We start from the raw sequence: 27,933 nt of genomic DNA, 5'->3' as shown, positions 1-27,933 counted from the left end.
CTCACGATAGGATGGTGCACTGGAATCCTCTGAAATAGTACCAGAAGCACAGCATTGCCATCCCACTAATTATTAACAACAGTTGTTTACAGTCTTAGGAAAACAACTCGGGATAATTTGAACCCTATCAAAGGAGAAACTTGCCCTTCATCTTCTCTAATAATTCACATGACAAAAACAAAGTAATTCAAAAACCAACACTTTTCAAAAGAAGAACATACATTTTTAAAAGGTGGCTATTACCATCTAAATCAAGGAAATATTTCAACCGATATTCAAGTTTTAAAAAATTAATTATGGGGCACCTGGGTGGCTCAGTGGGTTAAGCTTCTGCCTTCTGCTTAGGTCATGATCTCAGGGTCCTGGGATCAAGCCCCGCATCAGGCTCTCTGCTCAGCGGGGAGCCTGTTTCCCCACCACTCCCTGCCCCCCACCCCGCCTGCTTCTCTGCCTACTTGTGATCCCTGTCTGTCAAATAAATAAATAAAATCTTTTTAAAAATTGCATCCATAAACTAAATGTCAAAAAAAATTAATTATAGATGTTAGCCAAGTTGGATTTTCCCCACACAACAGCAACATGAATCTGTTTCTAACAAGTCTAATTCATAGAATGGAAGAACAAACAACCCAAGGACATTTTAAAATGAAGTTAAAATTAAATAACAAAACCAAAGCCACATTTTCTGACTTGGGTATCAATTCGGGGTTAGCGATATTTCACATGATACTTGAATTCGGGCATTGTTACTCATTATCTCAGGGTCCAGAGTCCCTCCAACATGACTCAGGGAAAAATCTTTTACACAGGAAAGTGAAGTTGACATCCCTCCCCCTGTGTAATGAACCGAGACTGTCGGTGCTTAAAGTCCCGAAGTGCACATGGACAAATCCGTTTTTCTTTTCTCTTACGAAGACTAAAAAAACTTAACCTGAAAAAAAAGTGTGATAATGACCTATAATGAATGCTTGGAAAACAGTATCTCTGGATCCCTAAGACCTGGGCTCCTCCTTCTGAATTCTTGAGCTCAGGGATGGTCTGCCAGGCTCCCACTCCTCTACCAAGGAGCTGGGAGGTGGTTTACTCCCCCACAGCACAGTTCAAAATAGGTATAAAGAGTCAAACTGGAAATCACAAGGAGGCCGCCTCTGGGGCCAGAAACTAAGAAGGAACTTAAAGTCAAGGTGACAAGCAGGCCTTGAAGCAAGGAGAACTCCCAGAAGTCAGAACCAGGTTTAATTTTCCAAGACCAGGGATCAACCCAAATGTTCTCACAGAGGAAGGTGTGCAGGCGCTAAGCACGGAAGATGGGGGGTGGAGCTGGGAAGGAACCATCTACATAAAGCTCGGGATCTGAAAGCGTTGCCTCATCTCTGAGATAAGGATGAGCAGAACTACGAGCAAGCTTGGAGAGCAGTGAGGATGTTTTCAACCACATGGGGTAGAGATGAAAACAAGTCAAGCAAAAGAAATTGAAAGGGCTTGGCCTCCATGGTGCCCATGTGAGTGTTCCCAATTCATGCCGTCTATTGTCCAAAGTCAGTTACAGAGAAGTCCGTAGTGCATGATAGCAGGTGTACAAATTTGGAAATAAGGAAAGCGTTATTTTATATAGTTTAGGAGTGCATCTATAGATAGTATTAAATTAAAGAATATGGAGCAACCTATTTATGTGAAATGTTTTTGTTCTTAGGTGTGTGTGTGTGTGTGTAAGTGTGTATGCGCACCAGAGGACCATGGAAAGCAGGCGTGAAATCCAAGTTTACCTGTAATGTTATATCTCATAGATTTCCAAGAAAAATTTAACAAAATTTCAAAAGGGGAAAAAGAACACAAAGAATAAAAAACATATTCAACTTTGGCAGCAGAGGACCATGGAAAGCAGGCGTGAAATCCAAGTTTACCTGTAATGTTATATCTCATAGATTTCCAAGAAAAATTTAACAAAATTTCAAAGGGGGAAAAAGAACACAAAGAATAAAAAACATATTCAACTTTGGCATTTAATTGTAATCCTTTTCTTTCTTTCACCTTTCCAGAACGGAACTGAAGTCATTAAAGATACCACAAAGCAAAGCGAAGGCCTCATGAGGATGTCTGAACTAGAGGACACACCTCCGATTTGGAGGAGACTCAAGACGCTCACATCAGTAAGGCAGAAGGTAGAGCCGCGGAGGCTCTTAGATTCCAGGTTCTGAAAGCACACATTTCTGGAAACTTCCTCAGAGCCTGCCTGATCAGAAGCACCGTTCCTTCAATTTCTAGTTTGACGAATCTCGTTAATGATTAGCAGTTCCAGCCCCGGGTAGCGAAGAATCCTCCGCGTCTACCAGGAGGTGAAGGGCCAGAGCGTGGAGGAGGAGCGGGTTCTCAGTGGAAGTCCTCCCTCAGACGCCAAGTTGGTAAGTCACTTACCCTGGTGTTGATATGCAAACTCTCTAAGGGTTCTTTCTGTGTAACAACGGACAGTTTTGATATCCTCCCCGAGTCCCAGGTTTTCTCATAATGGTTTTTTGAAAGGTGAGTGAAAATGTGAAAAAAACTCTGTTTTCCTAACCAGGCAGGGGGGAGAGAGGTATAAGCAGGGAGCTGAAGTTTTATGCCTGATCATCCGTAAACGTGGAAAATGTCAACCGTGCAAGACATTTCTAAGAAATAGGCACTCTCATGAGGTATTTAAAAGCTGAATTTAAGGGATTACATTCGGCGGCTCATCAACAAATATCAGCTCTTTTATTTACCAACTGGCTGGCCTGGACAGAGAGGGTCAACATCTCCATCTAGGGTTGATGGCTAATAATTAGCAATAGCAGCTAGGAGAGCTCCTTATACCAATAGCCGGGGGAACACAGAGGAAGAGTTGTAGGTTGGTTGCAAATAAATATTTCAGATAAGAAAAAAATGGGTAACCACACCTCCATCCCTTATGCCAAGATTCACTGCAGTCGAGAAGTCTGTACTGGGCTTTTCTCCTGGACAAGCTCACTGCAGCAACAGGCAATTCCTGGGGTCCTGAAGGACTCCAGCCTTTTGCGATCAAGTTCACAGTCTTCATTTCCCTCCCACATCAAGTAGGGTCCAGGACTTTGATACAGACAGGGGTGGGGGTGACTCTGGTCCAAGACGGCATCTAGAGGAACGCTGAGTCATGAAGCAAGGAGATGAGGGAGAGTTAAGCCAACCGAGACGGTGGGGATGGAAAGGGAAATGTAGCGATGGGGCAGAGAGGGTCACTAGGGTCAGAAGATGGAGGACTGGCTGACGGCAGTTGAGAGGAGTTAATCCAGGAGAGTCTGCAAGGCGGGAACGTGGGAGCTACAGGTTTCTGACGGTACTTGTGACCTCACAGATGGTATAAATAGGATGCTGTTAGCAGGACACCCACAACCTTTAAACCTAATGGTGGGCAGGAAGCTGACCTTCACTGTGATTCCCTATGAACACTGCTTTGAAGCAAAAACATCTCAGGGTGCCAAGGAACCAGCAGTTTTCTGGGCAGTTGTGGAAAATCAAGGTTGCTATAGAAAAAAATTGCATATGGGGACACCTGGATGGCTCAGTCGGTCAAGCGCTTGCCTTTGGTTTAGGTCATGATCCCAGGGTCCTAGGACTGAGCCTCGCATTGGGCTCCCTGCTCAGCAGAATCCCCCCGCCTTGTGTGCATGAGTTCTCTCTCTCTCTCTCAAATAAATAAAATCTTTAAAATTTTTTCATATATGCGTATCTATGTACATATACATGTACACATATACACACAAAACATATATGCCATGCAAAACACATATATGACATATTGATATACAATGTATGTGTGACAACTTCAAGCTGTTTCTTTTGCACAGCCCTAGGACTTGAAGGCTAGCCAGGGTGCAACTGTGTTACCATTGCGACCCCCCTGCTGGGGCATCCCACCAAAAAGGTGGGCAATCCCACCTTTTTGAGGTCACCAAGCTTTACTGGAGTAATGCTTGCTTACATGCTTCCTTGGCAGCCAAATGCTCTCAGAGCTTTCCCTTACATGGATTCCCGTTCACTTCCCATGCCCAACCACCTGCTTAGCTGTGTGAGTAAATGCTGACAAAATCTCCTGGGAGAATGACCATAGATATGGTCGCATCTGCTAGGATTGGGCATTCAGCCCAACAAGGCACATCCTAGTTTTCTAGTGTAGAGACAGTAGAAGGCTACAAGTACTTCAGATTACTTTACCCAAGTTATTATTTAAGTTTCTCCTTCTATGATAGCTGATATTCTGAGCACACTATGGATAAATACTGAGATTCTATTTCATGGGTGTGTCTTGAAAGTAACTTGAAAATGGACAAATGTCCTCCATGAACTAGAGAGGGTTCACTGGGGCTGCCATCTGGATGAACAGACTCAGAACTGGAGAGTTCTACCATGATAGAAAGGTCCCAGAGGCACACCTCCAAGAACAGGCAAAGTTGCGGTAAACCAGGAATACACATCCCATAATATTTTCATCCCATGGAATTTAGCATCAAACCCCAGGACAGGAAATCGCTCTCCATCTTAAGAGGTCAGCTGCTAGGTGGTCCAGGCATAAAAGCAGAGAATAAAGTAACCTCAATCTCTAGATCACTCTGGAATTGCTCTGTGCTTTTGCTTGTTGATGAAATAATCATGTTCAAAGTTTGGCTGGATAGGACATCACTGACACGCTTCAGTTCATGAGACATAAGCACACAATTCTTACGGTGTCCCAGAAAACTGTGCTGAGTACAGTTGAATGAAGCCACCTAAAGGAGATAGCAGGACATGAAATCCAAGTAGTCTGAGAACCCTGTCCAGGCAGGCAATGACCTGATTGCTCATAAACCAAAAGGATGGACAGTATGTTACACAGATCGGATCACAACAGCCCTGGAAATGCCGATGAGCTACTGTGGCATGTAAGGGTCCTTGTTTCCTAGAACTGGTCCAGGAGCCATGGGTCAGTGGAGTTGAATAACACTTGGAATTTAATTATGGTGCTTGTGTAGGATGGAATCCCTCCTTATACTTTTCAGTGAGAACCACCCCTCTATGGAAAGTTGGAGGGCCTAACGAATGTCCCAAAATACTCATTTTTGTAGAGGAGTCTGGACCAAGTATCTTATGCTAGAAACAACAACAACAACAACAACTACAGGAATGAACACGGATCACAGGCACCAGATTTCATATCTATTCCTTCCCTACGGAAACTGGCCGTTTGCTTCCTGCAGGGGGCCACTTCCCTATAAATTGCCTCTTTGGAATTCCTGAAATAGGAGTGTCAAGTGATAGAAAACCCTCTAGGAAAATGCCTAAATGCTGGTGGCCAAGTAAAAAAAGGTAGGTTCACCAATAAATGATTGCACCAAGTACAGAGGCCAAGGGGGAGATGTGTTTCCTTACCCTGGTGGTATGTTGATGAGTATTTCACAACTGGCTTTCCACGGGAGGAAAAATGCACGCACAAACACAGATGGGTATATTATAAATCTTACTGATAGAATCTGGGGCATACAGTTTGTAAATAATAATAAAATATACAATACTGTTATTATAAGTTCTATATAGTCAATTGATTCCCTTAGAATACTGTGCTTTTTTTCAGGTTTATTGAGGTATAATTAACAAAGACATTTTATGTATTTAAGGTGTAAAACTTTCATGTACTTTTGCTAAACTCTGCACCTGTAGGCAACCTAAGGTTGAAACTCAACCACAGTCTGACAAATGAAATTGAACCTCCGTCTGCCAATTCTTCTCAATGTGTGTTGTCATTAAATATCATAGATGATCTACTGTTGAATGATCTCTCTCTCATACAAATTATATTCATCAAACTGGAACCATCCTCAGCTTTAGCACTCTGAATTACAATAATCCAAAATTTTTAGTTGTTTTTTAGTTTTTTAATCTAAATTCGATTAGCCAACATATAGTACATGTAGTGTTTGATAACTCATCAGTTGCATATAATACCCACTGCTCATCACATCCCATGCCCTCCTTAATGTCCATCACCCAGTTACACCATCCCCCCAATCCACCTCCCCTCCAACAGCCCTCAGTTTGTTTCCTATGGTTAAAAGTCTCTCATGGTTCTTCTCCCTCTCTGATGACCTCCCACTCTGTTTTCCCTCCCTTCCCCTATGATCCTCTGTGCTCTTTCTTATATTCCACGTGTGAGTGAAGCCATATGATAATTGTCTTTCTCTGATTGACTTATTTCACTCAGCATAACACCCTCCAGTTCCATCTATGTTAATGTAAATGGTAAGATTTCCTCCTTTATGATAGCTAAGTAATATTCCACTGTATATATATACCACATTTTCTTTACCCATTCAACTACTGAAGGACATCTTGGCTCCTTCCATAGTTTGGCTATTATGGACATTGCTGCTATAAACATTGGGGTGCAGGTGCCCTTTGGATCATTTCATTTGTATCTTTAGGGTAAATACCTAATCGTGCAATTGCTGGGTTGTAGGGTAGCTCTATTTTTAACGTCTTGCTGGACCTCCACACTGTTTTCCAGAGTGTCTGCCCCAGCTTGCACTCCCACCACCAGTGCAGGAGGGTTCCCCTTTCTCCACCGTTTAGCTTTTTTTGTGTTTGCAGGGATTGCTTCTACATTACTATCTGCAAAATGCATGAATTGCCCAATTTAAGTTCATGTTAATAAAACTCATAATACCACTTGACGGTAACATAAAATTTCTGTTACTAATATCTTTATTTCATTTTTAAAATAACATGTTTTAAGTTAAAATACTTACCCTATTTTCCAGTTACATCTATAACTTCGGTAATTTTCTATTTCTTGCAGAATTCACTCTGAACTTTTACAATTCTCTCCCCAGCCATAGTGCCACAAAATCAGGCCACAGGTACATTTTTTATTAATAATTAGTTAAGCAAAAACATCACTCACGGGAAACCTTGGTGGCTCAGTTGGTTAGATATCTGCCTTCGGCTCAGGTCATGATCCCAGGGTCCTAGGATCGAGGCCTGCATCAGGCTCCTTGCTCAGCGAGGAGTCTGCTTCTCCCTCTGCCTGCCACTCCCCCTGCTTGTGCTCTCTCTCTGACAAATAAATAAAAAAATTTTTTTTTAAATCACTCACTTCGTCAATAGTGAGTCTAGCTCTAATATAATATTATTCAATAAATCTCTTAAGTACAGGAAATCAACAAAAAAGCCCAAATCTGTAGCATTTGTGTCTTTTTTTTTTTTTTTTTTGGGTGTGAAATCTCCAATTATGGCCAACTTTGACTTACTAACATGACATCACTGAATTCAGAGTTAGGAAGAAATAGGCAGCAGCATGCCTTTATATCATTTTCCTACCACATAGATGCAGGAAACATGAATGATCCCAAGAGTGAACCTGATAGTAAAATGCAGTGAAATAATTACAAAGTCATGAGCTATAAACATTTCTTCCTTTTTAAAAGTATAATTTATTTAATTCTGAATTTATATAATTTAATTGCCAGTAATGGCTGTTTTCAACAACCAGCTTACAAAATTCCTAAAAATGTACCGCTCTGCTTTTGCCGGCCTATGCGAGCTGACTCCAGTACCCTGCTCCTTACGTTGTACTCACTTCTTGGGTTCTCTTGCTTTCCTGTCTCAATTCAAGCTCTGCCATGCCTTTGTCTATACAAGTTTTCCCTATATAAATTAACATTCCTGAGGATGCCTGTTTGGTTGTTTTTTTTTGGACATCCACATCAGGTGCTTCTACAAAAAAGCTGACCACCCTCCATCCAGAAATCCAGAATTCTTGGTGAGACAACTGTGAGATGTTACACGGCCCTCATCAAAGAGTTAAGGAAGGGAAAACTAAGAACATGATCCAACATTAGTATATATGGTTTCAGTTTTTCTTGCTATAGGTCAGTTAAAACCAACTTTATAATCCCAAATACTGGTTAATTAAACAAGACGACATTTATAACCTTAAACCAAACAGATCCTGTTTACAACAGAACTTTGTTCATTTGAGGCAGTCATGGTCCAAATTGTAGGGACCCAAACAATACTAGTGTCAAGATCTCCATGTTAGTTATTTCAGAACTTTGTAGACACTTCATCATCTGTGGCCAGAAATAATATGGGATTAAAATGATATTATCATATCGTAACACACCATATTTGCAGTCCCAAGTGTTGGTGACATTCATACAGCAACAATCTCAGTGGGTCAAATGGGGAAGAGGTAGGGTAATCATCAGGGGTACTAGAAACCAGGTTCTCAGTGTGGTAGAGCATTCCAGAAGAGCACAGCTCTGAGATGACCCACATGTGTGGTGGTTCAACAACGATGACAATAAACCATGTGTCAACCACTTGCTGGGTGCCAGACATGAGCAGTCTACGGAACTCTTCTCATCCTTGATGCCGGTGCGGCGGCGGTTGTGGGGCTGCTTATTATTATTAATAATAGTTAAGAAACCGAAATACACAAATTTGCTCCTGGTGACATTTGGCACATCACGTAAATCATGAGCCTGGATTTGAACTTGGCAATGCCTAGCTCCAAAGCCAGCACTCTTAAACTGGCACCCAGCAAGCACTCTAGACCCTTGTAATGGACAGTTCCACACCTTAAGTGCGGTGCACCTGTTGTGGTGAGCCAAGAGGGAATAATGACCCTCCCTATACCCGACCCTGATGGAATGTCCTGGCTTTGGTTTGCTTGATGCCGACTGCTTATATGTTTCAAAACAGTCTCTTTCTCTTGGCTGATACCTGCATATTACCCTGACAGGTGAAAAACATCAGGGGGAAAGAACACAATGGCAGAGTCGAGTTCCACAGTGGGGAAGAGGAAGTGCTCCCAAGATAGGCAAGTGGATGAGAAGCCCGTTCCCAAGAAAGGTAAATGCAGCTGTGACCGCTTGGTTTTAGGATTCTGTGGTGGGTTCTTTATGGGCAGTGTCGTAATACAAATTATACTACCTTGTAAGTCATTTAATTTTTTTTTTAAATCAGATAATATTAATGCATATTTTTCAAATATGTGAAGGAAAGAAATACCACTGTACTAAAAAAACAAGCCTTTTGGGCAACACTCTCAGGTCCCCTCCCTCCTCAGGAGCTTTGTACTATCACTTTGCTATTGCTCAATAAACCTTGCTTTTGTTGCCCACCAAAAAAAAAAAAAAAAAATCAAACAAATAAATAAATACAATAAAAAACAAGTCTTTTATTTTTGATTGATTATCTTCTAATCTTGGTCCATATGCATTTACCTTTTTTTGATAATTGCTACCAAATTTGTATACACCTAGCATTATGTATTCTGCTTGTCATTGCATAATAATATTATAAATATAATTGCATTGCTTAATTACATAAAGTCAGAAAATTTTAGTTTGACCACACACACCTTTCCATATTGCTTTATAATACTCAATTATTCTTCTTAAATGACGCATATTATTATTCAAATATGTTCAATAGATAAAGCATTATTTACCTGAAAAATCTTGTGGTTGGGTATTTAAGTTATAGTTTTGTTTTGCTACTTAGCTATTTTACATATATGTTTTATACATATATAAAATATCCATATTATATATATATAAGCATCCTTTAAATAACACGTATCTACAGTTAGAATTATTTCCTCAGTGTTTATTCCTAAGAAATTTAAAATTTTGAGGCAAAGGGCATAAGTATTTTATTTCTACTGGCCACTATAGAGACCTTAGTTTTTCATCTGAATAAAAGTGAAGCCACATAGAAGATTTTGAGTGGAAGAGGGGGTGATCTAATTTATAGTATGACTAGAACACTCCAATTGCTGTATTGAAGATTAATTGGAAGCAGGAAATCAAGTTAAAGGCTATTGCAGAAATCCAAGCAAGAGATTTTGGTAGCTAGAACCCACCGGAAGCAGCTCCAAACCAAAAGATAACAATGGCCCTGGTGAGAAGGGGTTTGAGTCTATACACATTTTCAGTGGAAAGACAACAGTATGTTCCAGATAAATAGGATCTAACATGTGAAACAAGAAAATCAAGGATAATTGTAAAGTATCTGCAAGGTTGGGATTTCTGTCCACTGAGTTGAGAAACAACCTGGGTGAAACGAGCTGGGGAGGGGAACTCAAGACATTCAGTTTAGAATCTGTTACATTTGATTTTTTTTGATTTGTTGATCAACTGATTTTTAGTGGAACAAAAGATGACACATCTCAAAATCAATAGCATCTTTAATTTGACAAAATGCACTGCTACTGTATTATATCTAGACTTTGATTTACAATATAAGATATTGTTCCAACTCCATTTCTCCATATAGTTAACCAGTTATCTCAGAATCACTTATTATATAATTTAGATTTCCTCCATCAATTGCCACAATGTCCTTTACTCACTGTGTGATTTCTTTGCATGTTTTTCTATTGTTCCTTAGATTTTTCTGCTTATTGATACCTGATTTTACTCTCATGAAAATTTCATTGCAGCATGATGCAAATATCTTTCAATGCTTGCCCTCCCTTCTAAAAAAAAAAAAAAAAAAACCTCTTGTATAGTCTATTAATATATATAACTCACCTTTATTATTTTTTGCCCACTGTATTCATTTTCTATTCCTGTATACATATTACCACAAACTTACTGGTCTAAAATGACGCACATTTATTATGTTATATAATCTGTGGGTCAGAGTTTAAGACATGCCTTGGTTTAGTTGGTTGTTCTCTGCATCGCACAAGGCTGCAATCAAGGAGTTGGCCAGGGTACCTTCTCAACTGGAGGCTAGACTGGGGAAGGTCCCACTTCCAAGCTCATTCCAAGTTGTTAGGAGAATTCATCTCCTTACAGTCATACAGCTGAAGGCCCTGGTTTGGGCCGGGTTTTGGCTAGAGGCTACTCTCTTGTCCTAGGGGCAGCCCATAGTTCCTTACTATGTGGGCTTCACCAACTTTCTGTTTACTTTATCAAGCCCATGAGGAAAGGATCTAGCTTCAGTTTGCTAAGATGGAGTCTTATATAATGTAATCACGAGAGGGCATCCCCTCACTTTCGCTGGCTAGAAGCAACTCATAGGTCTTGCCACCATTCAGGTGGAGGGGATTCGTGAAATTCATGAACACCATGAGGTGAGCAACACTGGAGTCACCTTAGGATCTGTTTGTCACATTAAGTTAAAAAACGAGTCTCCTTGACTGTGATTATAGTATTGAATTCTTTGACATAAGATTCCAGTTTCAAAAGTCCATGACTTCATGGTACCAGGGCTCTCTTCCAGGGGTTAAGTATCATAACTCCAAGATATGTATTCATTTGCACATACACTCTCTCTCACACGCAGGAACACAAACTCATACATTCTTAGGTAATCCTTAAAAGGGCAATCCTTAAGGGCAACGCTTAAAAATATTTCATAGTCAGCATGACACAGGCACCAACCTATTAGGTGGACGGGGCCAGAACTATTCATTCAGAATGGACACAGGACAGAAACCATCCTTAAGGACACATATAATAGCAAGGAATACTTACTACCCAGCAAGCATCAGGCTTAACTTTTTAAATATGTCCTCTAGTTAGTCTTTCAGTAATCTAATAGGGCAGATGTTTGACCCCCCTCATTCGTGAGCCATTAGCCTCTTGGTCACTGGTACTACTTTTCAGTAGCCTTTGGTCTTTAGGACCCCTGGGCAACTTGGAGAAATCAGAGACCCCAAGAACTCATGAATTAGTAGTTGATTTGATTGACATAGAGGTCACTACTTGGGCCTGAATCAGGAAGGAAAACCCTTATAAAAATATTATATTTGAGCTTCTCACTCATCAAAATTCTGCCCCCACCTTCACCACAAAGGCTTCTGCTACATTTAAAGAGAAGACAGCATGGCTTTTTGAGGAAGGCTCTTTTGTAATCTCAATGTGGCTCCTTCCTTGAAGTTATGAGGACTTTTTGAAGACACAGGGTGTCGACCTCCTATTCTACACCATATAGCCATATAAACCCCACATATGGGTGCACTTGGTTTATAGCAAACGTATTCTCATGGTGTCATCTAGGGCAAAAGAAAAGCCATCATATACTGTGGTACAATGTTTAAGAGCATAGACACCTGACCTACACCGTTAGCTGGTCTCTCTATACCTATGTGAAGCAGAGGTATGTCTGTAAAATGGGGATAGTAGTAGTAGCTTCCTCAAAGGATTGTATAAGGATTAAGCGAATTGATCCTCACTCATTATGTTACATGAGCTATCAGGACCATCTGAAACACTCGCTGACTCCCTTCTCCCCGAAACCCTTTTCCCCTTGGCTTCCAGGACACCACACTCTCCTGGTTTTCTTCCCAACCCTCTGACCATTCCCTTTCAGTTTCCTTCACTGGTTGTACCCACTTATTTGGTCTCTGTAAATATCAGACAGGCCCAGCATCAGTCATTGGTTCTCTTCCCTCTGTGTTTTCTTTTCCCAAATATCATGGCTTCAAGTATTACGTGTAGATTATGAATGCCCAGTCTTATACCTCAACCCCTATATCTCTTCTACACTCTAAAGTTGTGTATCCAACAACATTCTTTTTTTTTTTTTTTTTTAAAGATTTTATTTATTTATTTGACACAGAGAGAGATCACAAGGAGACAGACAGGCAGGCAGAGAGAGAGGAGGAAGCAGGCTCCCTGCGGAGCAGAGAGCCCGATGTGGGGCTCGATCCCAGGACCCTGAGATCATGACCTGAGCCGAAGGCAGCGGCTTAATCCACTGAGCCACCCAGGCGCCCCTCCAACAACATTCTTGACACCTTCCCTTCGGTCCCTAAAAGGGATCTCTGTGGGTCTAACAATAAGCTCTTGATTATCCCCACTCCCCACAAACCTGCTCTTGCCACAGAACTTCCTTCCTCAGTGAACCAGGCTTCTAGTTCTTAGAACAAGAATCCCTCCAGTGCCCTTCTCCCAGTGGTCTATAAAACTGAAACCCCGATTTAGTGTGACTCGCGCTGGGGACTGATCTGGGATCTGATCACCTTTGACTCTTCTGCGCCACCCCGTCCAGTGTCCACCTGTCTTCTGCATTATTGCAACAGCTTCTTCCCGGTAGTAGCCATCTTTCCTAGAAATGCAAAACCAGCTTGGAATGCTGTGCTCCTTTCTTTTTCTACTTTTTTTTTTTTTTTTGCTATATTTTTTCATAGTTTGTGGTTGTGAATTTCCCTGAGAAAACATTTCTAGGGGTTTAATTTCAAACTTCATTTTATTTTATTTTTTTGGAGGGAGAGCACAGGAATGGGGTGGGAGAGGCAGAGGAAAAAGAGAATCTTTTTTACTTATTTACTTATTTGAGAGAAAGGGGTCGGGGGAGGAGAGCGAGCAGAGGGAGAGGGAGAGAGAGAATCTCAAGCAGGTTCCCCACTGAGTGCGGAGCCTGATCCCACAAGCCCAAGATCATGACCCGAGCCAAAATCAAGAGTGGGACACTTAACTGACTGAGCCACCCAGGGACCTCTTAATTTTAAACTTTAAATGAAAGCTTGTCCTCAACGCCTGAAGACATAAGGAATAAGAAGAATCATCATCTACGCCAAGGAACAACTCCTTCAGAGTTTAAAAAATTATGTTTTATATATATCTAATTTATAATGTAGTACACATAATATATATCATAGTTTATTTAAATTATAAAATGTAAATATGTACATATACATATTATTTATATGTATATAAAACGTACATTTTACTATATATGTATTTACTTTTGAGAATTTTAATCAACTATAGAATATAATATCCCAGGAATGGGAGAGACAGAACTATAGGAAGGATAGGTGCCTCAGAGGAAGTCAGTGTCTACATAGCTGTGGTATAAACAAACCTTTGGGGACACCTGGGTGGTTCAGCTAGTTAAACGTCTGCCTTCGGCTCAGGTCATGTTCCCAGAGTCCTGGGAATGAGTCCCACATCAGGCTCCCTGCTCAGTGGGGAATCTTCTTCTCTGCCCCACCCCTGGCTCGTGCTCAATTTCTCTCTCTCAAATTAAAAAAAAAAATTTTTTTTAAATAAAAATAAATAAAAACACCTTTGTTCAACGCAGTGATTTCCTCCTTTTGTATCTTCCTTTCCTAAAGCCAGCAGAGTGCCATTTAAACCATGAAGGGATGGCCTGTGGCATTTTTCTGTATTAGAACTTGTGAGAAACAAATGATGGCTTCATGAGGAAAGCCCTAATGTCACATTATAATCGTTCTAGGTCGAAGCTTATGCTCCACTGGCTATGGGATAGCCTTCACCATGCACATGTGCAACTTCATAGTGACGGCACAGTGTACTGTCATAAACATCACCATGGTAGCCATGGTCAACAGCACGGACCATCGGTTCCAGTTTAATGACTCTACCGAGGGGCTGTCTGGTGACTCATCTGGTGGCCTGAATAATGCCCGAGACACTCTCCCTGCAGGGGTAAGCAATGCAAGATTGAAGCTGTGCTCTTGTTCTTGCTGTTCATTTGTTTGAATGCTTATTTTGGGGGGGGGGGGGGCTTCTATGTTAAAAAGTTGTATTGGGGGAAATAGTGATGTGAAAGCAAGAGAAAGATCTAACAAGGTTTTTCCGGTTATGATGGCACCTTCCTGCAAATAGCTCACCAGAGCATTCCCTTGTCTCTTTAAGGTCCCTGTGTACAACTGGAGCCCTCAAATTCAGGGCATCATCTTTAGTTCTCTCAGCTATGGCTTCATACCGATGCTGTTTCTCAGTGGATACCTGGCTGGAAGAGTAGGAACAAAGAGAGTGGTTGGTGTTTCTTTGTTTGCAACCTCACTCTTCACGATCTTCACCCCTCTGGTAACCGAGCTGGGACTAGTGTTCTTCATTGCAACTCGAATTGCACAGAGTATAGTCCAGGTATCCAGATATTTTACAACTATGAGCTGGATGGGAGTTTCCACGTGGCACCACACATCAAGAGCTCTAACTATGTTAATTTCAGGGATCGGTATTAGGGGGTCAGCACGCGCTGTGGGAGAAATGGGGTCCTCCACATGAACGAAGTCGACTCTGCTCCATCAGTTTATCAGGTAAAAACACAGAACTGAAATGAGTACATTACCATGCAACATCTGCACCCTGGGTTATTTAACAATTTTTCTATTGAATGTTTGTCTTCTCCTCAGTGTTGACCAGGTATTTATAAATTAGGGAGATGGATCCTTTGTGACAGGACTTTTAGTTGTTTTTTCCCCAAACTGTCATTTGTAACATGACTTTGCTTACAATGATTTTTCCTATTCTAAAAGAAACATGTTTTTGTGTAAATTGATCATTCTTTCCTTTTATGGCTTCTAGATAAAAGCATCCACCTGTGTGTTTTCTTGAACTTGCATGATTTCATTTTTTATAGCTAAATTTCTGATATATTGAAGTCTATTTTAGAATTCTATGTATAAAGTGTGCATCCAAATTCATCTTCTTTGGAATTTCTCTTAGCTTACTGAGAACAGCTTTCTGATTGTGATTTGCTTAGGCAGAGTATCTGAAAGGAATATTCTGAAGAAAAGTCTACATAATATTGGGGAAGAATGAAAAATGGAAAGAATAGAGCTAACAAACATGAAATTGGTGAAGTAGGTGCTGGGTAAGAAAAGAAGGGTAACTCTCCAGCTAACTAGAGGATACCAAGAGAGCCAGGGACTCTTCAGCTCAGAAAACAAGCCCCCTCCACACACAAACACACACAGCCTGACTGACTTCATACCCCCATAGAGCCCTTTATAACCTTGGAGGATTATTTTCAATCACCAGAGCTTGTATTCAGTATTCACTGATAGGGGAATAGTCCACCAATTTGGACAAAGAAAATTCACATCAGTTATCACAACTGACTAATGGAGCTTCTAAGTTTAATACCCCCCTCCCCACAATCCTCAAACACTTGAAAGAAACCAAGAGCACAAAAGAGAAAGACCAAACTCAAAAACTGTATGAATGAATCCAAATGAAGGAGAAATTAAAAGAAAATTTTACATGATTAACAAAAAACATGGGAGAGATCCCAGCAAATATGTAAAATAACATTTATTTAAAAAGAAAAAAAAAACTGTCAAAATGGCTAGTATCAAAAAGGCATTGGAGAGGATGTGGAGAAAAGAGAATCCTTGTGCCCTGTTAATGGGAATGTAAATTGGTGCAGCAACTGTGGAAAACAGTATAGGGATTCCTGAAAAAACTAAAAATAAAAGTCCCATACAACGCAGTTATTCCCCTTCTGGGTATTTCCCTGAGGAAAATGAAAAATGCTCGTACAAAAGATATTTGCACTCGTATCTTGCAGCAATCTATACACCAGCGAAAGATACGGAAGCAATCCAAGCATCCATCAATAGATGGATGGCTGGAGAAGATGTGGTACAGGCATCATGGAACATTATTTAGTCATAAAAAAGAATGAAATCTTGTCATTTGCAGCAATATGGATGGACCCAGAGCTTTATTATGCTAAGTGATACAAGTCAGAGAAAGACAAGGACCATATGATTTCCCTTATATGTGGAATGTAAAAAACCAGCCAAACAAATAACAATAACAACAGACTCATAAAGAGAACAAACTAGTGGTTGCCAGAGGTGGGGGAGTGGGGGAGTGGGGGGATCAGTCCAATAGGTGTGAAGGGGATTAAGAGATACAACTTCCAGGGCGCCTGGGTGGCTCAGTGGGTTAAAGCCTCTGCCTTCGGCTCAGGTCATGATCTCAGGGTCCTGGAATCGAGCTCTGCATCGGGCTCTCTGCTCAGCGGGGAGCCTGCTTCCCCCCCACCCTGCCCCACTGCCTGCCTCTCTACCTACTTGTGATCCGTCTGTCAAATTTTTTTTTTTTTTAAAGTTCTATTAAAAAAAAAAAAAGATACAGATAGTATTTGGTGTTTGAAGACCTCGGTTGAATGTGATTACCCAGAGAAGAAACCCAAGGAAATAGTCCCATGACCCTCCAATCTCCGGGCCCCAGATAGAGGAGGAGAGGTAGCGGGGACTGGGAAGCCTCCCAGGGGCCATTGGACAACATTCAGTCTGAGGTGACGGGTCCGTGGAACCACCTGCTGCTGGTCTGAAGAAAATGATGGCGGACTTAGCAAGCCAGAGGTCCTGAAAGGTCTTGACAAGGGTGGAAGGGCAGGGAGTGGAAGCACAAAAGGCGCAGAAAAGTGTCAAAGCACATGGAAGGAGTTCTGAAGAGGTGGAAAGTTTTGTTTGGTTTTGAGCCCAGGCTGTATGAAGGAAGATCAATTTGCACATGTGGATGGGTGAGAACAGAGAGCCAAGGAATTAAGCGAGGGTACAGACGTGAGGGTGCTTCCTCTATGAGTGGCCTGGGCCAGACTGGAGGAGACATGGTCCAGGGGTCCAGAGGGATCTGGTCTTGGATGGTTGCGGGAACTTGTCCCCTATTGTAACCGGAGTAAAAGCAGAGGGCTCAAGGGGAGCATGAAGATTTGGTGGATTTCATGGTAGAAAAGGTACTGAAATGTTGAAGATGTTCAGTGTTCTCAAGGAGGTGAGGAAAAAAAATATTTTTGGCCATTTAGTTTGGTACAGCCTTTTTGTAAGATACTTTGACAGTATCCATCAAAATTAAAAATGCAAAAAATGGTCAAGCAAGGCCACTGGTGACAGCCTGTTGTACTAAAATAAATGTTCAGAAATAGCACCTTAGTTTCAAAGAAGTTGTAAAAAGGAAGTGTGCCGGGGTACCTGGGTGGCTCAGTGGGTTAAGCCGCTGCCTTCGGCTTAGGTCATGATCTCAGGGCCCTGGGATCGAGCCCCGCATCGGGCTCTCTGCTCAGCAGGGAGCCTGCTTCCCCCCCTTTCTCTCTGCCTGCCTGTCTACTTGTGATCTTTCTCTGTCAAATAAATAAATAAAATCTTTAAAAAAAAAAAAAAAAAAGGAAGTGTGCCCTACTATGTATGAGAACACTCTGTGAGGTCAGGGAAATTAAAACAATGCTACTGGCCCCTTCACAGGCAAATTGAGCTTTCTGCCTGCATGGGGGCACACATGCCTTTACAGAGAGGTAGGTGTGTGTGTCAGTATATATTAGAGACGTCTGCAGAGAAGGAAGGCATGCAACTCTACACCACATAATGGGGACTAGGTAACATCAGAGACCAGAATGGGAATGGGTTTGGGGGGCACACGAGGGGAACTTTGGTTCTTTGTGGTAATTTACTCTTACAGTAAGCACACATCACACAACTTGTGTAGGTATAAATTAAAATAGCACAGAAGGAAGAAGCATACCTGTCCTCTGTCATGTTATTAGGGAACTGTCAGAAAAAGGGAGAGCATGTGGAGGGATATATCTGGAATTCACGTATTCCAATATGCCTGTCTCATTATGGTTGGTGATGCTGGTAACATCCATCATTCTGTCGGTGTCTCTCTAATGGTGGTCCGGAGCCTGACAGCGTACTCTTTCTTTGCAGGAACAATATTGGGAACCTTCGCCATCATCCTCCTGGATGGCATGATCTGCCAAACCCTTGAGTGGCCTTTTGCCTTCTATATCTTGGGTAAGCTACTGTCTCCCCAGCCTCAGAGAGGTGGTTCGTAAGAGAAGAAAAAAAGACGTGCAGCCACTACTGTGTGTTGTATCTCCTGGGTGAGAGGCAAGCTTCCTATGGGGAGAGAGCACTGAACACCAGCAAGGTGAAGACAGTGAGGCACAACGACCTGTGAGAGGTGAGGTCTCAGGCAGGGTGCAGGACAAGGGAACTCCGCAGAAACAGAATCGAGGAGACAAAGCTAAAAGCTTGGGGAGAGGAGAGCGTGAGGCAGAAAAGAGGGAACAGGAAACCCGGTTCTCTGTAGGGTTCCTCCCCACCAACTTGATCCACAGTGGAACGCTCATCAGGACACGTGTGTGAAGACATCATCTGAGCCCAGAGAGGGGAAAAATCACTGGGAAAGATTAAAGAACAGTATCCAGGACTTACAGAGAATCAGAGATAGTGTCTCTGACCTCAGGACAGGCTGGAAACACTTAGAGGTCAGAGGCCATTGGGCAGAACTCTCCCCATTGACTTCCTCGGTAATGCAGAATCCTTTGCTCCAGAGGAAGTGCTCTGGGGGTCCATCTGGCAAATGGGGGCATAAGACCTGAAAGATCAAACTGTTTCTAGGTAATTTAACTGCATCCCAGACAAAAGCTCAAAAATATGCAGAACCCAACTAGGTGTAATTCATAAGGTCTGCTTCCAATCATAGATCGCCAGGTATGGGGAAAAAAAAATGGCAGGAAAACACAATAACACAATCCAGAATAATAATAATAATAATAACAGATCAATGAAAACCAACCCAGAACGGACGCAAATGTTAAGAATTAGCGGACAAGGTCATTAAAATAGACAGTTATTCTAACTCTGCTATAACCTAAGTCTGTTTGTTCAGAAGTTAAGTGGAGACATGGAAAAAATCTTTTTTAAAAGACCCAAATCTAACTTCTGGAGATGAAAACTATACTATATGGATGGAGTTAAGGACAAATTAAGGTACCTAAAATTAGCAGTATAAATCATCCAGAATGGACCACCCTGAGAAATAAAGTAATAGTGAATGAGAACATCAGGACAGAATAGTGTGTCATTTTCATGTTTCCTGTCCTTGAGGCCCATGGACCTTCTTGGATCTGTGAGTTTATGGTTTTTATTGACTTAGGCAACTTATCACCCATTATTTCTTCCAACACTCCTTCTGTTCTCCCATACCACTCCTCTTCTCTGAGCATGAAAGACCTTGCCCCATGTATTTCTTCATCTGGCTACTCGTCTCTCTCCTGTATGATATCCTTTATAACAAACCGGTAAGCATAAGTAAATGTTTTCCTGACTTTTGTGAGCTGACCTTGTTCCAATTAATTATCAAAACCGATGGGGATTGTAGGAACCTCCACCTGTGTATTCAAGTCAGAAATGTGGGTGATATGGGGACCCCCTGCTTGTGACTGGCCTCTGAAGGAGGAGGGCCAGTCTTATGAGACTGAGCCCTCACCCTGTGGGGTCTGTGCTAACTACCAGTAGATAGTGTCAAAACCGAGCCAAAGCTGTCTACAGAGCATTGGAGAATTTCTTAAAAGTGTTAAAAGAAAGAGTTTCCTTTTGGTAATATTAAAAAGGCTGAATTACCAAGTTTCCCACTATCCCTAGGGTCTGTGATTTCCATTCACACAAATCAAGAAATGTATTTTTTTTTAAAAGAGGTTTCTAGAAAGCTGTGCTAATCATGTGAGGTTTTTTTGAGAAATGGAAAGGGGATATTATGAGCAAGGGCTTTTCCCAGGACTCAAATGTCCTGACAGAAAAGAAATTCACACAGAAAGCAGAACCAGGCTCAGTTCCCAAATTTACCCTCTGCTTGCAGGAGGCATCGGCTGTGTCTATTGCCCTCTCTGGTTTGTTCTGATTTATGATGACCCCATCTCTCACCCATGGATAAGCATCACAGAAAGAGAATATATCATATCATCCTTGGCCGACCAGATACACGTAAGGACTCCAAGCATCTCCAGAGAGCTGTGTCAGCCTCTGGATTTCTCGGGGAGCCTGAGGTGCAGATCTCATTGTTCATTTGTACATTTGTGTTCAAGTCAGCCCTTGTAAGCAGCCTCTTCCCATCAAGGCCATGCTCAGATCGCTACCACTTTGGTCTGTGTGTGTGTGCGGCTTCACCCATCAGTGGCTTTCGATTACACAGATCATCTACACACCAACTTACATCAACTCTGTGTTCAACATTAACATGAGAGACGTGAGTGCCTTTCCTTCCATGCCTTTCTCCAGTGTGCATGACCCGCCAATCATTTTGTCTTCACCAATCATTCCTTCCAGAAAAGTTTATCCCTTACCCCTACCACAAAATCATCTAGGATCTAACACTAATGCCGGCAGCTTTTCGAAGGATATGACAGAAGAGGCTACTGGCTTTCTTCAGACCATGAGATCTCAGGATTGTCAGTACGATGATCAGTGGTTTATCAACAAAAGGTGTGGGCTCACTGCCCCTGTTATGATGGTTTACTCGATTTTTTCCCCTTCAGAATGGGTTCCTGTCTGCCCTTCCCTTTCTCGTCGCCGGGGTCACTGGTATACTAGGAGGCCAGCTGGCAGATTTCCTCCTGACCAAGAATTTTAGGCTCGTTACTGTGAGGAAAGCTGCCACATTTCTAGGTAAGAACAGGGTGTGAGGGTCAGATGATTCACAAAGCATCCGACAGCCAAACATGTATCTCGTTGTTTAATTCGTTCCACATTCCCTAGGAAATTTCCCATCTTCAGTGCTCCTTGTGGTTCTGCCCTACATCACCCCCAGCTACGTCACGACAATGACCTTCTTGATCCTCTCGTGTGGACTGAGCTCCTTGTGTCAGTCAGGGATCTATATCAATGTCTTAGATATTGCCCCAAGGTAGGAGGGTAATCTCCACTCTTATATTCATGTATTCTGAAAAAGATTTAGCCCAAAGCTTTCTGGGAGCCCCAAACTTTGAGAAATAATAAATCATAGGCAAGGACCGCAGTTGATCCTGTGGCCATTTCTGGAGGTACGTGGGGGGAGAGGTATTTTTTGATTTGTCTCAGTGCCTCTCATTGAACATACGCAGTACAAGTCCTTTTTGATGTAATTAGAAGAGCAGGGATGAAGGACACTGTGAAGCACCTCTGGATCTAGCCTGGAACATTTCTGTCACCCACAGACATTCCAGTTTTCTCATGGGAGCCACAAGGGGATTCGCGTTCACAGCAGCAATCCTGGCACCAACTGTCTGTGGATTTCTCCTCAATCAGGTAGAGTTTTCTTGTCACAGATTCTTCAGACGCATAAAGATGCTATTCTCATTTTAGAAAACACAATAAGTTGTGGGCCCCCTTTGTCATGAAGATCAACCTGGCAAAGAAAAATGTAGAACAATTTCCTTCAGTCTTTAAAACCGAAACCACACAGCCATACAGGTGTCATGAGATGATGATTCCGTGCACAGAGGCAACTTGCCATGTCTTCTGCAACATTCTGGAATTTTTCACTTGCACAACCATCCCCAAGCAAAGGGATAATTAAAACAGATGTGGCGGAGTATGGGACACATGCAGGCATCATTAGAGGAATATCATATGCAGGAATCTCATTTAATTATTGATTCTCACACCCACTATGAGGATGGTATGTTATGACCCTCACTTCCTGATGATTAAGCAGAAAATCTGATAGAATAAGTCTTTCCACTAAGAGGATATAGAATCAGAATTCTTGCTTTTTAGACCTGTCTAGCCCCAAGCCTGAAATGTTGCCACCATGACACTGCAAAGCAAGAAAAAAACACTCAGTGTGTTTGATGTTGTCATGATTTGCACAAAAGAGAAAAGGTATGGCACTTCGGTAAACCGTGACAAATGCAGTTCTGTAAGCTAACTGTAAAGTCCCTAAATCCCATTTATTAAAACTATTCCAAATCCACTTTGAACATATTATTTCTATCCAACTACCAAGCTGCTTGCAGGGAATGAATTTCTGCACGGAAATCCACTAGCAAACTATTAATACAGCCTCACAGAGAAATGATGAAAGGGCATCATATTTACTTGAGCTTTTGTGTCCTCAGGACCCTGAATTGGGGTGGAGAAATGTCTTCCTGCTGTTATTTGCCATTAACCTATCAGGACTGATCACCTACCTTATATTTGGAGAAGCAGTTATCCAAGACTGGGCTAAAGAGAGGAAACTCACTCGTTTATGAAGGTAAAGGATAGTGATTTTGTCTGTGGATTTAATCACAGAAGCACTATTTAAATCTTTAGTTCGATATCAGTTTTCTTCTTTAGTTATTCTACCTTGCTAAGATGGAAAGTTACTGGACACCTTCCTGCACAAATGAGAAGACTTCAGTGTTAAAAATACTAACAGAAAGAATTTCTTTTGTCTGGTTCTTTTCAAATCTGATATCAGTTCTTTACATTATTAAGCTTTCTTTCTGAGAAAAATGTAAGAAGAATGAAAATTCCAATAAAGTGACAGTCAAGCACAAAGTTGTCGTCCTCAATGAATTACCAGTGGATTCGGAGGAAATGCTAGATCAGAGCCCACAGGCCAGACTCACAGTTTCTGGATCTCAAAACAGGAAACAATGTTTGGAAGCTCTTCGTCCAGGGCGGTAACCTCAGTAGGACGATGATTTTTCCTATTTGTAAAAGCAAATGTTCATTTATATTTGTTGGACTAGACATTGGCCACATAACCCTCCCTTTGTATGATCCACTCTTCATCCCCTTTAGGCCCAAGGAGGCTGACCTGCACGGTTTCCATCCACACTGCCTTGTCCCCTGGCTCCTGCTGGATATCCAGTGGAGGCTGAAGAGTGAGGACAGGGGGTGTCTATCTCTAAAGCCCCTCCCTGTGGGATCGGCAGGTGGCTGATTCTTCCCCTGCAATTCACAGCCACTGGTCCATCCACATGTTCTGGCGTCTTCTCTCTTCCCTGTCAGGACTTTCTTGGCCTGTGCAACATTCCCAGTCCTGCGTAAGTTGTCTCTTTTAACACTGTCTTCAAATGCACTACTGTGAGTCTGCTGTATTTTCCTTCTGGGCTCCAACTGCTTCGGTGGTTGAATCATCTATAAAGCTCCCAATGGGAGAAGGAGCAGTATTTTTGTAAAATGGGAATGTGTAGGTGTCAATGGGTCAGAGCATGTACGGGGAGCCAGGGCTGTTTCCTTGGTAGCTTCCTGCGGCGATCTTCACCACGGAGACGGTAGAGCCATGAGGTTATTTCATGTTGAGGTGATGGGATAGGCATGGTTCTGAGTGAAAAACCAGGGCAAGTAAACAGAGGCCAAATCTGTGTACATTAAAAGACCATGACTGATGTCTTGCTCTCATCTAGTATCTAGGAACTTGGGACACGAAAATAAACTGGGCACAGTCACTATTCTCCAGTCTAATGTACAGGACAGACAAAATGGCGGCCAGTCCACTGCCTTAGGTACAATAGCAGAAGGACATACAGACACTTTGGGGGGACCACACAAGTGGTTCTGACCCCATGTGGAAGAGCACAGTGAAGAATCTTCCTCCACAAGAAATTCCTGAGCTAAATGGGTCGTTTTATGCTAAGATTTCTCACACTGAAGCCCAAAGCATGTAAAAGCATGGAGACAAGAAACAGGAGGGATTCTGAAAGGAATGACCTGCCTCCACTATCAGAGAGGAAAGAACAGAAGATGAGATTAGAAGGGTGAGTATGACCAGCACATGAAGGTCATGTTTGCCACGTTAGGGAGCTTGAGGGAGACCCTATAAGCAATAGTGACATGGAGAGAAGAGGAGAGACATCCATAATGTTCAGGAGGTAAAGTTGAAAGGTCATGGTATTTGGTTAGACAGATGCCGAGGAATCTGGGTCTCTAATCTGACAGAATGCAAATAGAGTGTCTGAACAACTAAGCCAGAGAATGCAAGAAGAGGAGTCTTTTTTAGAGGAAAGACAATGAGTTGATATGGGGCCATGTTGTGTTAGTGATAATAATGAGGTAATCAAGTGGGCATGTGTATTCGTTTCCTGGGTTGGCCATAACAAAGTGCTACAAATTGGGTGGCTGAAAAGCAGTAATTTATTGTCTCACAGTTGCAGAAGTCTGAATACAGCAGCGGATTTGGTTCCTTCTCAGTGCTGAGGGAGAATCAGTTCTGTGCCTCTCTATTGGGAGCCTCAGAACTCCTTAGTTTGTAGAAGTCTTTTCCCCTTTGTCTTTGTATCATCTTCCCTCTGTACATGTCTGTTTGTCAAAATTTCCCCTACTTGTAAGGATGTCCCATGTTAATGACAGGTTTTTGTTTTTGGGGGGTTTTTTTGAGAGAGAGAGAGAGCATGCCGTACATGGAAGCTGGGGGAGGAGCAAGCGAAAAGAGAGAGACAATCTTAAGCAGGCTCCACGTTCAGCACAGAGTCTGACCCAGGGCTCCATCTCACAACCCTGAGATCATGACCTGAAATCAAGAGTCAGATGCTCAACCTACTGAGCCACCCAGACATCCTGCTAATGACAGGTTCTTAATGTCATTCTTGAGAGTACTAAATGGATAGGACCAACATGCTGAAGGCCCTGAGGGTCCAAGGCTGAGCCATGTGCTTCTGAGTCTTTGGTGTAGGTACTTAATAAATATCTGATGAATATTAATATAGGTACATTATCATAAAGCAAAAATGTACTTCTATGTACTAGGAATCAAGACATTTACTATATGACAAAAATTCAGGAGCATAAAGTCAAAGAAGTTTTAAAAATCACTCTAACATTCAAATTGAATTGGAAGTATCAGTCAGAATTTGTACTTTTTTTTTTCTTAAAAAATAGTTCTTTTAAGTTCTTCTGCTGAAAGGGCCTAGAAGCAATGAGACCTAGGAGCAAGGAGTACCTCGATTTTTGGAGTGTGGTCTCTGAATGTTATCTGCTACTGAAAGGAACCAGCACTCCATAAGAAAGCCCAGGTTCCAGAACAGGAAATACATTAGAGAAGTCTGGAGTGTGTGTGTGTGTGTGTGTGTGTGTGTGTGTTAGAAAACAAGGAAGCTTTCCCAGACAACCAGGGTCAGGTCTTAATAGATAGAAACCAGCTGGAGTAGCCTCCTACTGGCCAAAGAAGGGACAATTTAAGCATCAAAAAACAGGGACTCAACAGATTGAAACACATCAAGTAAAACCCATGAAGTCATAATTTTCCTGGTCAACTTCATTAAGGCACCAAATTATTATTCTACAACTTCATAAAGTATCCTGGCTTTCTTATTTTTTTAAGATTTTTTATTTATTTGAGAGAGAGAAACAGTGGGGAGGGACAGAGGGAGAAGCAGACTCCCTGCTGAACAGGGAGCCAGACATGGGGCTCAATCCCAGGACCCTGGGATCACGACCTGAGCAGAAGGCAGATGCTTAACTGACTGAGCCACCCAAGCGCCCCAGCTTTCCTGTTAAATCTGTGTTTCAGGTTAACAAAATATTCAATTAGGCAAATGTCCTATTTTGCAGAAGGCTCCAGTTCTTACACGAAGAAGGCAGGACAGAATTAGGAAACCATTTTGTAACTTCTAATAAAATAATGGCTCTAGGCGCATTTACTAACCACCATCAAAGTCTTCAGGCAAAGGCTGCTGAGAACTTCATCGGTGGATAAATCAAGCTGAGACTGTCTGAACCCACCGAGCAATCTTATCTCACTAAAGACGAGCCAAGCTGCCAGCAGCTCATGAAGTATTCTTGCCCTTGGTCTAAGCAAGCCTTTCTACACACCAGCAGCTTCCAGAACATAGAGAATAAAAAATTTATCAAATGACACTGAAAGGAAGCAATTAGCCAAGTCAGACATCAGGGTCACTCTGCAAATGAGCCTGTTTTGTTACTACTGTTGTTTTTAAGTAACAGCCAATACAAAATGAAGGAAATAATGGTTACGAAGTTACAGAGAGGTAAGAGCCCTAAAAGTTATGGACCACACATGGATCATGTTTGGATCCTCATTTAAATAAACAAATGATTAAATAAATAAATAAATAAATACAGGAAGTATTAAAGGATAACTCTAAAGTAATTGCAAACATATTCATAATGACTAGCTATGAGATGATATCAAGAGATCATTGCTTATTAGATGGGCTGATGGCATGTTTTTAAAGCACTAATGAGTTCTATACCCAGACTGTACTTTTTGTGGGAAAAATAACATAATATTTGAGATTTACTTTAAAATACTACAGAAAACAACCACTGGAGAAAAAAATATATATACGTATGTATAAAATTATATATAGGTGATTGTTGAAGCTGGTTAATGGGCACATGGTTATATTAAACTGCTCTACTTTTCTTCTATGTTTGGAAGTTTCGTATACAGTGTTCAATTTAAAAACTTAATAAGAAACACAGAATCCAGATGTAGAATCCAGAAGTGATTTGAAAGCATATCACAGAGCAACATAAAGCTTTGGGGTCAGCATACAAGAAGATCATTTGCTCTGGGTAATCAGTGAGGAGAACCCGAGACATGGACACCAGATGGGAATGCTGTTTATTTAAAATACGGACATTGAGCAGCTGCTGATCTGGGGCTCCCATCACTAAAAGGCTGGAGAATGCCAGAAATGGCCAGCCTTGTCATCAAACTGTACAAACATGCAGGGATAGCCAGGACCTAGATTTCCGATGGAGAAAATATCCAACGGATTATATAAGACATCAGAGTCTTTGGGGCAAATTTAAAGGTTCTCAACATTTCTTTAGAGAAAATGACTGGGTCAATTAATAGAGTATCTTCTATGTGCCCAATATTTATTAGGAACTTTATAAGCAGAATAACATATCTCTTAAAAAATGCTTAAGTATGTAAGAACCTATATGTCGTACAAAGTCCCTGATTTAAGGGCTTAGATGTTCCTATCTGATCAGTAGGTTCCCTTCAAAGAATTCCAAGGTAAAAGTGCTCCCGGGCATCACTAGGGATGGGTGGCAGAACCAGGAGAATGCAGTCATTGAAGAAGCTATAGGGGAAGTCACTTTCTTTGTAGGATATACCTTAATAAAACTTACAACTCTCTGAGTAGCTTGAGTGTCAGGCAGATGTGGCCTTTGCAAAAGAGAGAAAGGGGGAGGGGAGGGAAGGAAAGGGAAGAGAAGAGAAGAGAACAGGAGAAGAGAGGCAGGACAGAGAGAAGGAAAAAGAAGGAAAAGGGATGGCAGAAAGCAAAAAGCTAATAGGGTGTTTATTGGGCATTTAAAAAGCCACAGACTTCCTGTCAGAAGAGTATTGCATACCCAGAGCCATGCTCGAGAGAAAACATCTACCCTGGGAACACTTACGCAACAATCTGGTTCTCCTTCCTGGCAGGAGGAAATGAACGCTGTCTGGCTGTAGGGTCATG

The 27,933-nt window shown here is 41.8% G+C and overlaps 1 protein-coding gene across 2 annotated transcripts; it reads left to right on the top strand.

Moving 5' to 3' along the window:
* Positions 1 to 1,400: 1,400 nt before the first annotated feature.
* On the top strand, positions 1,401 to 27,933 carry SLC17A3 (solute carrier family 17 member 3). Of its 2 annotated transcripts, none has more exons than XM_046005002.1 (14): positions 1,401 to 1,502; positions 2,040 to 2,402; positions 8,771 to 8,880; positions 14,227 to 14,438; positions 14,649 to 14,882; positions 14,968 to 15,055; positions 18,455 to 18,541; positions 20,391 to 20,515; positions 20,616 to 20,777; positions 21,067 to 21,196; positions 21,287 to 21,434; positions 21,724 to 21,814; positions 22,627 to 22,763; positions 27,900 to 27,933. In XM_046005002.1, the coding sequence occupies exons 3-13, from the start codon at positions 8,799 to 8,801 to the stop codon at positions 22,759 to 22,761; spliced, it is 1,494 nt and encodes a 497-aa protein (XP_045860958.1). In that variant the 5' UTR covers positions 1,401 to 1,502; positions 2,040 to 2,402; positions 8,771 to 8,798; the 3' UTR covers positions 22,762 to 22,763; positions 27,900 to 27,933. The 2 variants fall into 2 exon arrangements, with proteins under 2 accessions (XP_045860958.1, XP_045860957.1); XM_046005001.1 differs by lacking the exon at positions 27,900 to 27,933 and adding an exon at positions 22,988 to 23,026.

This window comes from Meles meles, chromosome 5, assembly GCF_922984935.1.
Source record: "Meles meles chromosome 5, mMelMel3.1 paternal haplotype, whole genome shotgun sequence".
In the NCBI taxonomy this organism is placed as follows: domain Eukaryota; kingdom Metazoa; phylum Chordata; class Mammalia; order Carnivora; family Mustelidae; genus Meles; species Meles meles.
The sequence above is the reverse complement of the archived record's forward strand: the minus strand, read 5'-3'. Positions and strand labels throughout refer to the sequence as shown.

Excerpts from the sequence above, each read along its gene's own strand:
- SLC17A3 (XM_046005002.1), top strand. The coding sequence starts at position 8,799 with ATGGCAGAGTCGAGTTCCACAGTGGGGAAGAGGAAGTGCTCCCAAGAT. Across the intron at positions 14,883-14,967 it reads TTGCACAGAGTATAGTCCAG|GGATCGGTATTAGGGGGTCA; the intron begins GTATCCAGATAT and ends TGTTAATTTCAG. Across the intron at positions 21,197-21,286 it reads GAAAGCTGCCACATTTCTAG|GAAATTTCCCATCTTCAGTG; the intron begins GTAAGAACAGGG and ends CACATTCCCTAG.